Source organism: Typopeltis vanoorti, chromosome 19 (genome assembly GCF_054136105.1).
Source record: "Typopeltis vanoorti isolate ZY-2024b chromosome 19, IOZ_Tvanoo_1.0, whole genome shotgun sequence".
In the NCBI taxonomy this organism is placed as follows: Eukaryota; Metazoa; Arthropoda; class Arachnida; order Uropygi; family Thelyphonidae; genus Typopeltis; species Typopeltis vanoorti.
In genome coordinates this window covers 15,008,397-15,023,076 of record NC_143567.1, presented here as the reverse complement: position 1 = coordinate 15,023,076, position 14,680 = coordinate 15,008,397, and the positions used below count along the sequence as shown (strand labels likewise).

The 14,680-nt window shown below is 34.2% G+C and overlaps 1 protein-coding gene across 2 annotated transcripts in view; it reads left to right on the top strand.

Annotated features, from left to right (window-relative positions):
* Nucleotides 1-14,680, top strand: part of LOC150095873 (annexin-B12-like) — a 150,356-nt gene that overhangs the window by 12,923 nt on the left and 122,753 nt on the right. The window contains exon 2 of one of the 2 annotated variants that reach the window (XM_090409571.1): nucleotides 1,071-1,321. In XM_090409571.1, the coding sequence (XP_090265697.1) occupies nucleotides 1,109-1,321 (213 nt within the window). In that variant the 5' untranslated portion in view covers nucleotides 1,071-1,108. Of the gene's footprint in view, nucleotides 1-1,070; nucleotides 1,322-10,833; nucleotides 10,977-14,680 lie in introns of those variants that run through there. The other variant, XM_090409572.1, reaches the window with a different exon arrangement.

The window sequence follows — 14,680 nt, the reverse complement described above, 5'->3', positions numbered from 1 at the left end:
GGCCCTCCTTCTAAACACTTTGCTGTCATACTGCGGTAAGATACCATCCTAACTCTCTCACTCTTCTCTTTTGCTACCTCAAATAATTTCCTCACATCCTCTATCATTTCCATTTTGTCCTCTTTCAAATCATTTGTTCCTGCCATGATTATCATCTCCTTCACCCTCTGTTTTTGCAGTCGAATAGATTCGCTGACATCCTTTATGTTCGCACCCGGCCGGTACGACTTCGTTAAACTCTCAACTATTACACCTCTTAATAGCGAATCCCCATACAGCACTCGATCCTTCATTTTATTGACGTTTATGAACATTCTATTATTTGCCGTCACAGACTTTCGCCGGTTATTTGTCGGTACGTTCAACACACATTTTCCCATACGCTTCAGTTGCCTTTTAGCTCTGTGTATCGCACCGTTCAAACGGGCAATTTCACTACTCGAATTTATCTCACCATTTTCATGATCAATCAAATCATCCATTTGTTCTGTATTTCTACCTTCATTTACACTTTCAACAACGCTCTCACACCTATCTGGCACTACCACGCAATTCTCTAGCACACCGCCATTTTCTACATTCTGACTATTGTTAACGATATCACTCTCGCCACACGAAACACGCTTGAAATCCTCATTCTCTTTACGCTTTCTGCACATATTAACTCCACTTTCACTTTCTAACCAGACTCCCGCCGCTCTTCGCAAGGCATACATCTCACAGACAGCACATTGCATAAATTCGTTTACATCAAAACTCTTAAACAAACATGGCGACTAAGCGAGCTGAACAGATTTCATGAAGGAAATTAAGTGATTCAAAAACTGGACTGGAGGGAAGGAAAGCCAGAAGTTGCAGTTAGGCTTTTATGTGTATTAAGATCATCTTATCATCTGAGTAAGACAGAGAATTCTTTTTTTTTATTTTTTTTATTTTTTTGCATTCACCCTTATACATTCACATATGCATTTTACTTTAATTCTACAATTATATAGCATACAAATAACTGAATGATAGTAAAATCAGAATTAAATTAAAAAAGAATGTGAACATGGTGTTTTATTTTGCAGATTATATTAAGAATCAGACAAAGAGAGCACATTTTAAAATGAGTTATCCACCTAATTATCCTTCATATCCACTATATCCAGGTGCATTACCATCTAGTGGCTATCCTCCAGCTCCATCTTCTAATATCCCAATAGGATTTAATCCTCCTGCTGGGTATCTACCACCCATGCAATCAGGTTTTCCTGATTATAATCCAGCACCCCAATATCCTTCAGCATGGTATAATCAGCCATACCCAGCAAACTTTCAGGTAAAAGCTTCAAATAAAAAAAATCAAAAGCTTCTTTATATGTTTCATTAAAATCTTGAAATGCATTGGTTAGTAAACATTATTGTTTTAGTTATGGAACTACACATAGAAAACTATGCTATTTTAATACGATACTTTTCTATGTGTGTTTTTGATAACCATATCTTCAAAAAATTTAGGATGAATGATATAACGAATTAAGTAATTTGGAGAAAGAGGTTACTACAAATGCAGTGTAATCATGATGAGAATCAGTAACAAATTATATAAAGAGTATAAAGAGCTAGTTTTTGAAAGGTGACATATTCAGTAAGGAAAGAGAAAATAGCATGTGGTAATTCATAGGAGTTCTGATATTATAACTGTTAAGTCAGATGTTTAAGATGCCATGTTGATTGTTACTCATATTGTTAATTTTAGGAAGGAGATGACAGCAAAGATGATCATAATATTGCATTTCATATAAACGTAAAGTACAAGCATCCCTCGTTATACGTGATCTCATTTTAAGCATTTTCACTATAACGCAATTTTAAAAAGTTAATTTAAAAAATCTCAACCGGTAGCAGTTTCACAGTCGCCCTGTGCATAGTCATGTGACTGTGCGTGCACCACTTTGACAAGGCGGCATTGTGCTGCATGTCAGTCTCACAGAAGGTGTAGAACTAGTAAGCTCCATTGTTGGAGTCTTCTGCAATGCAAACATTATGGAAAAAAGAGGTAATTGTGATCAAAATACTTCCAAGACTAAAAACAGAGAAAAGCTATAACACTGAAGGAAAAATTAGAAGTTATAAAGAGGTATGAATTTCAGAATCAACTTTAAGAAATCAAGCAGAGAAAATAAAAGAAAGTTGTAAAAGTGTGACGAGAATGTTGACAACTAAGATAACACAGATAAAGGGCACCAATTATGGAGAAATGGGAAAGGATGTTAGCCCAATGGATTAAATATGAAAATCAACGTGCTGTTCCGTTATCCACCTTGATTATCCAGGCTAAAGCGAAAAGTTTGTTCGATGATTTGAATGCTATAGATCCTGATCCTGAAGTGCAATCTTTTGCCACAAGTGCTGGGTGGTTTGAACGTTTCAAGGTGTGACATGGATTTCATAATCTCAAGCTGATTGGCGAGGCTGTGGGAGTATATTCTATGGCTGATGTTGTTGCTGCTGAGAACTTTCCACCAAAATTTCTAAGTGTAATTCAGGAACATGGTTATTTGCCTCAGCAAGTGTTCAATCTCGACGAAACGGGGTTGTTCTGGAAGTGTTTGCCTAGTTGAACATTTCTATCGTTGCAAGAAAAGAGGGCCCCAGGTTTTAAAGCTTCCAAGGACCTTCTCACTTTGCTGTTAGGAGGAAATGAATCTGGAGATCATAAAACTAAACCACTGATAGTTTATCACTCCAAAAACCCATGTGCACTCAAGGGCTACTCAAAGGAGGATTTGACTGTTATATGGCGGTCAAATAAAAAAGCATGGATTATGGGAGCTGTGTATGAGTCAATGAACTGCAATGAACTGCACCGTGAATTGAAGGCTTATTGTGACAGATAAATGTATCCTTCAAAATTCTTCTGCTTCTGGACAACTCACCAGGACATCCTCCAAGCATCACTGAAATTGATGAGAATATCAAAGTAATTTTTCTGCCACCAAACACAACATTCCCTCATCAACCATGGATCAGAGTGTTATTGCAACTTTCAAGAGTTATCTCTGCAGAACATTTTCACAGCTTGTTCAAGCTGCATGTACTGACAAAGAAGATAAAATTTCAGTGAAAGAATTTTGAAAGAAATATGATATAAAAATGGCAGTTGACAACATTGGAGAGGAATGGACAGAAGTTAAGCAGTCCTGATGAAGGGAGTTTGAAAGAAAATTTGGTCTGAAGTTTCTGATTCTAATGATTTTGATCCTGAAAGTGAACTGTTTCATGACATAGTTAAATTGGCTAAATCTCTTGGATTTGAGGATGTAGATGAGCAGTTCAAATGTGAATGAACTGCTCGAGTTCCACTCATCAGAGCTCGCTAATGAAGATCTTCTGTAAATGGAAAACAACATGATGATGAAAGTCAGAAGCCCTTTGTTGCTGTGCCCATCAAACAGCTTTCAAAAAAACAAATGACTGAATTTTTTAAACACATTGTGACAGTGCCATCAGAATAATTGAAGAAAATGATCCTAATGAGACTAGAAGTGCCAAAGTTGTGAGAGCAATTCAGAATTCTTTGATTTGCTACAAAGAACTTTATAGAGAGAGAGGAAGAATGCTGCCCATCAGCTGAGTCTCGACTGTTTCATTAAAAAAAGTTGAAGATCATCAGCCTATCATCCTAGGGACTTCAAGAGAGTGATGATCCAGACTCACCAGACCCAGTCTATTCATTATCCGATTGAAGACTGTCAGAAATATGTAGTGTTTAGGTGTTTGACATTGTATTAATTAAATTCATTCATTCATTAAAATTTGTGTGTTTTGTTTATAAGTTTAAGTAATTCATTCATTAAAATTTCTTTTGCTCTCACATGTATAAAGTTTTAATTTTTTATCCTTCTGAAGAAATCCCATCTTACCCATGCTAAATTCAACTCACTTTATGCAATTTTGTGTTATGCGATTATTTCATAGAACTAATTAATTGTGAAAGCAAGGGACATATGTAATTTCTTCTTCTCCCTACTACGTATTAGGCCTTACTGGCCTGTTACAGAGCTGACTTGAGCTCTTCTAAGTTGTACCTGTCCCAAGTATAAGGTGACTAGCCCTATGCCCCTGGTATATCCTATGGCTGTATCTCGTGTGTTCATGGAGCTGGTTTGCATGCTTGCAGGAGGAAAAACCCCGATAAACTGGGGAGAAACATCCTGCTGTCCATGCCCATGTTCCTCACATCAACAACAGGATTCGAACCCAGGACACTCCTTTCCCAGGCATATGGTTGCAAAGTGCATAGCCACTAGGCTAACTGCGTGGAGGTAAAGTAATTTAATTACTCTTTTTATATTTTGCTTAATCGAATTGGCATAATCAGGGAATAATACACTTCATGGTAAAGATATCTGCATGACTAAATTCGAAGTGAAGAAACAAAACTAGGTCTAAATATAATTTCTTGGCATTTTTAATTTAATTTATAACTGAGTGGAACACCAAGACATGCACAATAACAATTAAATTCAGTCATCTTTGATATTTTGCCAACTTTCAGTCATATTAAAACTATAATTTACATATATTTTTGATTTTTGTCATTGTGAAGGGATATTTGTCAAGGTAAGGTGATAGAACTTATTTTACTTAACGACAAAAATAAAAAAAAATATGTAAAATATATTTTTACATATATTTTGTACAAAATCTAAGAAAATGTAACATAAGCAAGAGCAATGGACTTTATCTGATCAAAATGATTCTAGCCATAATTAAATTAATTTAATTATTAAATGAAATTAATTAAATTATGGTTAGAGTCATTTTGATTGGATAAAGCCGAGGAAGAAGTGTGCTGTGCATAGGGTTTCCAGATTTCTACGACTGAATTAAAGGACACCCAAAAATGATAAATACTACCACTCTCCTAATCTCACTCCACCCCTACCATCCCAAAAAAGTAAAATTGAATGATTTTTTAGTTAATAATTAAACATTTTGTTTATATTTTTTAGATTTTGGTTTAAAAATGATAGTTTTCTTATTGACTATAAATATTTGAAAATTTTAATTTAATTTAGAATTTAAAATATTTAATGGTAAACTATAGCTTTATATGGGGAAGAATAATGAATGATATAAAAAGCATGAATTGATCCAAATATTTTAATGCAAGTTTAGTACATTCCTAATTTATGCTCATGCATAGACCTACACTTTTTACCTGTAGACATTCGGAACCGAAATCCTACGGAATAGGTTGGTTACTCCTTATTCCTGGTGGTATCCTATGGCTGTATGTAGCCTGTGTGTTCATGGGGCCGGTTTGCCTGCTTGCGGGATGAAAAACCCTGCTGCCTACGACCAAGACCAGCTAGTAACTTGGCTATGGCTGAAGAAGATCCTTGAGCACCTCGCATCGTCGATGGGAATCAAACCTAGGACACTCCCTCCCCAGGCATATGGTTTCTATGCACATGGCCACTAGTCTAACCATGAGGACTTAGTACATTAATTATTACATCAAGCTAAAGCAATTTTAGGTAGGTGGGGGAAAAAATGTACTGGTTTAATAGCTAGAAATAATATTCTAGTTTCATATCGTTGAATCAAATTCATACTACTTCGAACAGCCTTAAGAACTTAGGCATTATTTTTAATTTTCTTAGAAAAATCTAAACAGTTATCTTTAAAATTAAAGTAGATCATTATGTTAAAGATACCAAGCAATTTTAAACCTGGTTTTACTCCATTTTTTTCCAAGTAAGCAAACAGACAAAATGTCAAGTTTGCACCTGCAATTTATGCAAGACTAGCTGATCCCACAGGTAGTGCAAGACCAAGGCAACTCGTGGTAAAGGTAGAGCAAGATCTGATCACTAATCTTAATATTTACCCTTAATGCCAAAACACATCTCCAAGAAGGGGATGTATGATGTTTTGTATTAAAGGCAAGGGGCCACTACCCAGACCGGTTTCGACCTTTATTGAGGTCTCATCAGTGGGAGCCAGGCTAGAAATACCAAGATTTAGTAATGCAGAGCTTGTAAGTATTTTACCAAAACAAGTTACCATATGGTGTTATAACCTTATTAAATAAAAATCTCAGGAGGAGATATAAATGTAGAAAGTATTTTTAACTTGGGTATAGTTATGTTAAAGATACCAAGCAATTTTAAACCTGATTTTACTCCATTACTCCATTAAAATTGCTTGGTATCTTTAACATAACTATACCCAAGTTAAAAATACTTTCTACAAGTAGATCATTAGTTTGCTTTTTATGAGTGAAACTGAACATCTATTTAACTCATTCCTCCACTTTGAGTTCATTACACAAAAAATCCTTTTTGAATTTGCAGAAGGCCCACCCTTGCACTGAAAAAACATACAAAATGCTTTAAAATATTTGATACTTATTTATTCGATACTTATTAAAATTAAAGGCCGTGCGGTTAGCGTAGTGGCTATGGGCTTCGCAACCATATGCCTGAGAAAGGAGTATCTTGGGTTCGATTCCCATTGCCGACATGAGGAACTTAAGGATCTCTCAGACATAGCCAAGTTAGCTGGTCTTGGGCATGGACAGCAGGGTGTTTCTCCCCAGTTTATCTGAGGAGAAACTCCCGTGTTTATATACACTGGGAGGTATAGGGCTAGTCACCTTATCCTCAGGACGGGTACTACCTCGAAGGGCTTAAGATAGCTCTGTAACAGGCCAGTAGGCCTAACACGTAAAAGGTACGAGATGAAAATTAAATGCCATTGACTCTAAATAATCAAATGTTTCAAATTTTTTATAGGTTGACACAGTTTCATAATTTTTTTTAGTACTGAAACTTCATCAAAAAAATAATAATTCATATCCAACTTTATTTTTTTTTTGTTTGTTTTTATTAATTTAAAACATTCTGCTACTTCACCCAATGACCAGCTCTGCCTTCTTGTGAGGTAAAATTTTGAAATGAAATTTTTTGTCAATTTTAGGGTCCAAAGCATATGCCTCCTACCTTCCTACTTGCAGAGGTAGGAGGCATATGCTTTTAAATCTCATTGTTTGGGACCCTTAAGTTGGCCGTAATTTTTTTGGTGCGCAGGCCTACAAGTCTCTAACTGGGGACACAAAAAATTAGGGCCAATTTAAGGCCCCCAAACAATGAGATTTAAAACTGAAGAATTAAAAATATAAATAATTAAAATTTAACATAAAAATTATGATTGTTTTCTGTTCAATTTCCTATATCACTATAATATATGTGTGTGTGTGTGTGTAGCTCAGAGAAGAATGTTGTTGCTTCAAATCAATATCTAAATAGATCATATGCCCTTTTTTTTTTTTTAAAATAAAAAAATGCAAATACTACTTATTTTCATATCTTTTTTGTGTCCATGACTTTTTTCGATCATGCTGCAAACAAGTAATGTTCATTGTCTGTTCTTAAAAGGGTTCAAAATTATTAGCGAAACTCTTTGCATCAGGATAAAATGTCCACTTTATCACTATTATTTATTGCAAATGATGTTGCGAATACGAGTAATAAGAATTATGAAGATATTATTGATACATTTGTGAAGGAGAAGTCTAGGAACAAGTATTTGTAGAGTCTAGTGCTAGTTTAACATTTGTGTTAATCTGTAAATGTAAGAAAAGTTTTTTTTCTTCTCAGGGGGCTCACATTGGTGAGTATGGGCATGGCAAACCCTGAGATACCCAAGCTAGACCTGATCTTGCTACGTACAGTATACACTTGATATATCATATCTAGAGACTGGTCTTCTACTCTTCTTTCCCTCTACTCTCTCTTTCTTACTCCCCCCTTCCCCCAGTGCTATTAGAGCAATTTGAGGGCAAGGAGGGTGACTCTTTCCTCTCAAACTGTAGTTTCCACTATCTACTAAAAAAGGCAAGCCTAGTTGTTGTCTTAAGGTGGCAGCCCCACCACTAGGATATCTATCGTCATGCTAGTTACTTGACATAGGGAAACACTTATTACTTTCAAGTCTCAATGAAATCCAAACTGGACAGAAAACTTGGGAAACGACTGCAAACTGGAAAAGGTTAAGAAACTTTGGAAAAAGAAAAATGTGGTGAAATATGCTACGTGGAACATTAGAAGCATAGCACATAAAGAAGTAGATAAAATTTTAAATGACGAAAATATAGAAATTGCAGTTCTTACAGAAACAAAAGAAACAGCTAACTACAATATCATATATAGTGGAGTGGACAAACAAATACATGCAAAAGCTGGTGTAATGATTTGGATCCATAAATCAATTAAAGCAAAAATAACTCATGCATACTGGAATGAAAGAATATTAGAAGTGCGATTAAAATTAAATATAAAAAATTTAACAGTTGTTGGAGTATATGCCCCTGAAGAAGGAAAAGAAGAAGAAAATGAATACTTTTACAAAGAGTTACAAGGAATATATGAAAAATTAAATAAAACAGACCATGTAAATATAGCCAGAGATCTTAATGCCAGTATAGGAATGAAAAAAATTAACAATAATATACAAAAATTTGGAGATCCAACAGTAAACAAAAATGGAAAGCGACTCATTGATTATATTATATATAATAATTTAAAAATAATGAATACATTTTACAAACATAAAAATATACATAAATATATGTGGTGTGCAAGAGGACAAAAATCAGTAATAGGCTACTTTATAGCAAATGAAAAAAGCAGCAAACCTCTTCCTAGCCGTTCAAGTTAGAAGAGGGCTAGAAATTGACACAGATTACTGTTTAGTACAAGCAAAACTAAGATTTCCACCAAAGTGGCTTCAAAAAATACAAAAAAATAAACTAGAGAAACAATATCTAATTACAAAGTAAGACTACTAAATGATTCAAGTATAAGAAATTTATACCAACAGAGGATTAATAACTACTTAGAAAATATACAAGAAAATGAAGACATTTAGAAAGAATGGAATAATATAAAGAAATTATCACATCAGCAGCATATGAAAGTTTGGGAACACACAAAAAATATCATAAGAATAAAAAATTACATATATGGGACAATGAAATAAAAACAATAATTGAAAATATAAAGCTGGCTTTTAAAAGATGGTTAAGTAGCAAAAAATAAGATGAAATTGAATATAAAAAAAAGACTAGCATTAGCCAAAAGAGAAACCAGAAAGACAGACAGAGAAAGTTGGGAAAAATTTGTACCATATCTAGAAAATGACATATACAAAATAAGACCCAGTGCGTACAAAATACTAAAACACACAAATGCAGATATAAAAGAAACTGCAAATATAAATTGTGAAATAGATGTAAAAGAATTCTTGGATTACTTTACAGATCTTTGGATGGATAATATTGGCATCAAAAATAATTACACCAGAAACTTGCAAAATACCTTAAATGATGTGAAAGAATTGAAGGACAACCTAAATAAAATAAAAAATGGCAAATCAGCAGGAGAAGATGGGATAAACTCCGAACTGTATAAATTTGCTGGAAAAAAATTTCATCAAAGATTACTACAATTTTTAAATAACATATATACAAATGGACAAATACCAATAGAATAGAATACAAGCATAGTAACACCTATATTTAAAAAAGGGGATTAAAAAAACCTGCTAACTACAGAGTTATTAGTTTATTGAATACATGCTACAAAATATATTGCAGAATACTTAATGAAAAAAAAAATATACAGTGAAAAAATATTATTAGAATGTCAAAATGGATGGCTTTCTGTTTAAAACAAAAAAGAAGAGAATTTAATTTGGAAACTCATTTTTTGTTTATAGTTTATGAAAAAGTTTGATAAAGTAAAAAAGATATATACTGTTTGATATATTACAAAGAATAAACATACCTAATATTTTACTATATGCAATATTGAATATATTGCATATAGTAAAATATTAGACAAAAAATACTACTGGTAGTAGTGAGTAGATGGCGTTGATGTTGGTAGTAGAGATTCGGTGTTGTTAGCAGTGGTGGTGGAGACGGAGTGCTGTAGAGTGGGTGTCCACTTTCGGTGATTCTTCGGGCTCCTTGGAGGTGTCACGAAATAAAATATTTCGGGCGCAAATCGTTTGTATACATAAAATAAATACGATAACAGGAATATACAATTTCTGGTTGAGTATATTGTATAAAAATCGGTGAGGTAGATTTCTTTCTTAGAGAATGACGGGCGAGGGATTTGCATTGCAGGTGAAGTTGTGATCAATTTAGATGAATATATCCACACGACTCGCAATCATTTCGCACAGTGACCTTTGACTTCAGGAAGTATTGATTAATAATGATAAGTACAAATAAAATAAATTATGTCCGTTAAAAAAGTAATACTATCTTCCTTCCGACCACTATCCCGTGCATTGCACAAGTACTTGTAGTTTTGTCAGACTAGACTACTTAATTAATCCATTATCCTCTCCAGTGAAATATTTAAATTATAAATTTCGAAATATTTAGAATTAGAACATTAAATTTTCTCGTGTTTAGAAATGTTCTAATTATGAATTTTTTTTATAACCTTTATGTAATATTACATTATTTATTTCTACATAATAAGTCTACGGCTGCGCCGATCTGCAGGGGAAATGGATAACGGGCGTGTTCCGGCAGTGACGCAATTTTTAAGGAAAGTGACAGAATACATGAACCTGTTTACTCTTATACCCGTACGTTTCAGCTAGCAGAAAAACTTGGTAATTCATTTGGCTAGAATCTATTTGATCGGATAAAGTCATTTGTTCTGGTTTATGTTACATTTTCTTAGTCAGATCTGTGATCTTATTACAATAATGTACAGGTACGTCTAATGTAAGTAGAAACTAAAGGAAGTAATTTGCGAATTGTCTATGTGTCTGACCATTTAGTTCAGCGTAGTTGTAAGCGCGCGTGTATGCATGATTGCAATGTCATTTCAGTTCATGCAGCAACGGTTTTTATATGTGTATACAGAATGTTGGTCTGCGGATTGATGGTACTTGTGCTTGTAAGTTTAACATAAATATAGTTTTTTTTCCCATATTATGTGCTGTTACATGATAGTTTAAATTTCTCAGTTCCGTCCGTTAACACATGAGTTTGGGGATTCTGTGGAATTGTCATGTAATAACAGTATGCACTTATTTTTATCCGGCTTTCGACCGAATATTACACATTGTGTACTTGCAATATTATGAACGCAATGGTCACTTTTCAAAATCGATTAACCCTGTTTTAGGAAAGTATTGCGTGTGTGTGTGGTGGGGATCTCCTCATTTGAAATAATAATGAAATAACAATAAGATCCAAAAGGTTCTTATGCTATAATTAAATATTATGCATAGTTTCTATCAGTGGAAAAACAGTTTTCAGTATTCTATACCTTCTTAGAAATAGGTACTGCATTTAAATCAGGTTTACCAAAATTAACAAAGTGGACATTATTCATCAATTATTATTACACCCTCTATGGAGTGAGCATACTCATCATAGGAGGTTCATTGAACTTACAACATAGTTATCATACTGAATCTTAAAATTCTTAACACTATCTGCATCATTGCTTCTAACTAGGGAGGGTCATTGTGCATTATCGAAATAGGAGGGACAAAGCATGTGGAACTACATTGCTGGTGATTATGATAAATTGAACAGGCAGATTGGAGCAATGCAATGGCTTTAGAAACTGTAACAGATATTAATAATGCATGGGGAAATAATAAAGGGATATTTAAGCAAAGTAGTATCAGATTGCATACTGAAGATTAGGAGGATAAATCATGGGGTATTAATTCACTGCAAAACATCCTTATGTAGGAGCTGCAAAAGAGAATATTCTCATACTCTCAGAAAGACTTATACATTGGCTATTCATAACTATTATTTTTGAGAAAATTACAATGCATACTGCATATTAATTATAATACTTTGATTAGGACTTCTGATATTTCAGCAATGTCAAATTGCCATATCAGGGAATGCAGAACAATGTGCATGCAGGCACTAACTGGATAAATTAGGTCGAAGAAAGGTACAAGTGAAGTTGGGACAAAAACTAGAATCCAAAATCATCCATTCACCCAATTTAGCCCACTAGGTGATCTTGGCTATTGGGCCAAGATCACCAAGAAAGTTTCTCAGGGCTGAGGCAGATTCTGGGAATCTGTCTCTCCAGAAATATTCTGGAGATATAAGGAGAAAGGTGATCATCAGTGTCATAAGCAATCTCAATAATGTTATCTCAATCTGAAAATGAGATTGAGATAACATTAGTCAAGCAGGCCAAGAGAAATCTCAAAGAGTATCTATGCTGCAGGATTAAAAAAAGGGAGATTGATTTTGGAAAGATAACTTTAATGAATGCCAAGTAAGAGTATAGGTGCATAAGAAATAGTTAAAATACTGAAAAATCCAAGGCTAAGGGTAAATCCTCACAAAACTGGAAGCTAGATGAATCCGTCAAACATAACTAACAAATTACAGTGAATTGAAATCTGCCAAAATGGATGATATCAAGGCATCTTGCAGAAACACAGTCATTCTGTCTGCAAGAGATATTTGAAACCTGGTGAGGATTTTACATCATACAGGGAATGGATCTGCTCATGGAGGAGTTATCATTCTTGTTATAGACGGGTTTTTCACTTAGTTACAAAATAAATTACATTTGCCAAGGAATTCTTGTTTAATCATTCACCTAAGTGTGGCTAGGCTGCTTGTACATAGATGCTGATGACTTCACATTATTTACCTTAGTATCTTTGCACTATTTACACTGTGGATATGCTAGCCGTGCTGGCCTGGTTGGCTGAGTGGCTAGCTTATCCCCTCTCCAGCCAAAAGGCTGCGGGTTCAAATCCCACCGTGGGCATGGATGTTTATGGTTGTCAGTGAAAATACTAGTGGTGGAGGTGGCATTGGTGTAGATGATGATGGTAGTTGCAGTTTGCTGTAGTTGGATGGAGACAAGAGGTGTAGAGTAGGTGCCCTCCCTCGATGAGTCTTTGGACACCTTGGAGGTGTCACATAATAATCAAAAGTATTTACCCTAATGCAAAGCACACTTCCTTGAGGATGTGCATAATGCTAAGCAAGGGTTATTATCCAGACTGGTTTCAACCTTCAGTTCTCACTAGTGGGAGCCATAGCCAGAAATATACCTAGCTTGAATTATTGCAAAAAGTTATAAATTTCCCATATATAAGTAGTATAAATGTGCATAACCTTATTATTAAAATATTCTAGATCAGAGATGGTTGTAGACAACTTTTTCCATTAGTTACAAAGTAAATTATACTTGTAAAGAAATTATATTGTTTAATTCTTTCAGGTATCCTAGTCATGAAGTATTACACTGTTTAAATGGAAAATAAGATAACATTTCGTAACCAACTGGATTCCGAGGCATGTGAAAAGACTGTAAAGGAACTTCAAAGAAACAGTTCGAAGTGCTTTCCACATGATAAGGAGATTAAAAAAAAATCCATCACTCACTGATTGGTCAATTAAGAATGAAAATGGCATGCTTTTGACTGGAAAGGATGAAATCTTCTGCATTGGAATAATCAGATAGCTAACCTTTTCTCAGAAGACATTAGTCTTAATAATGAAAACCTTGAAGAAATAATAATAAAAAACAATGACATTGGATGAAAGAGACTTTAAGAGAAGATGTAGAAGCAGAAGTTAATTCTTTGAAGAGGAGAAAATTGCCAATCATAGATGAAATAACTTCAGATTACTCAAAGCAGGGAGAGAACCTATCATAGATTCTTTGTTCAAAATTTGTCAAGCTGTATGGAACGATGAATCATGGCCTGATGATTAGTGCGCCTCTATTCTGATTTCTATTCCTTAAAAAAACGGGAACAGTACAAAATGTGATTATAGAAATCAGGTCTTACTCTCTAGAATACAGGGGAAAATGGAAAGTACACTTTCAGATTACCAAGCAGGACTCTGTAAAAATGAGTACAATAGATCATTTATTCACTTTACATCTCATTGGAGAAAAATATACTGAACATAATATAGTAGTCATAATTTTATAAATATACTTGAAGGCCTTCAATTCAGTATGGCATGAGGCATTGTGGAGAATATTAAACCAACATGGAATAGATAATAAAATAGTACACTTAATTAAAACTCTTTACCATTCCTCAGAAATGTTAATACTGTAGAAATCAATGGCAACTGCAGCAAGCTTTTTAAAATGGAAAGAGGCTGCATACTTTTGCCAATGCTTTTTAACCTTTATTTGGAGTATATAATAAACTTAGCTTTGGAGAACGGTGGTATTGGAATTACTGTTGGTAGTAAAAAAAAATCTATCAATAATCATAGATTTGATGATGAGATTGACCTAATTACCAGAGAACAAACATTAGTAAAAGAATTAACAGAGTTTTTATGACACTTAGTGATTATGGATTAAAGATTAGGTTAGGTTAGGTTGTGAATCTGCATTCACAAATCAGAAATGATGTCTTCTGGCAAAAAAACCTAGGAAAAGTTCATTTAACTATGAAAAATTGGAAGAAGTAGAAAAATTCACTTATTTGGGAAGTGTACAGCGCAGATGGCCAGTCTAAACATGATATTAAAGTGCACATTACTAAAGCAACTATTACCCTTCACAGGTAACAGCCACTTTGGAAGGACAATAAACTATAGCTAACTACAAGACTCCACCTCATTGACATCTTTGTT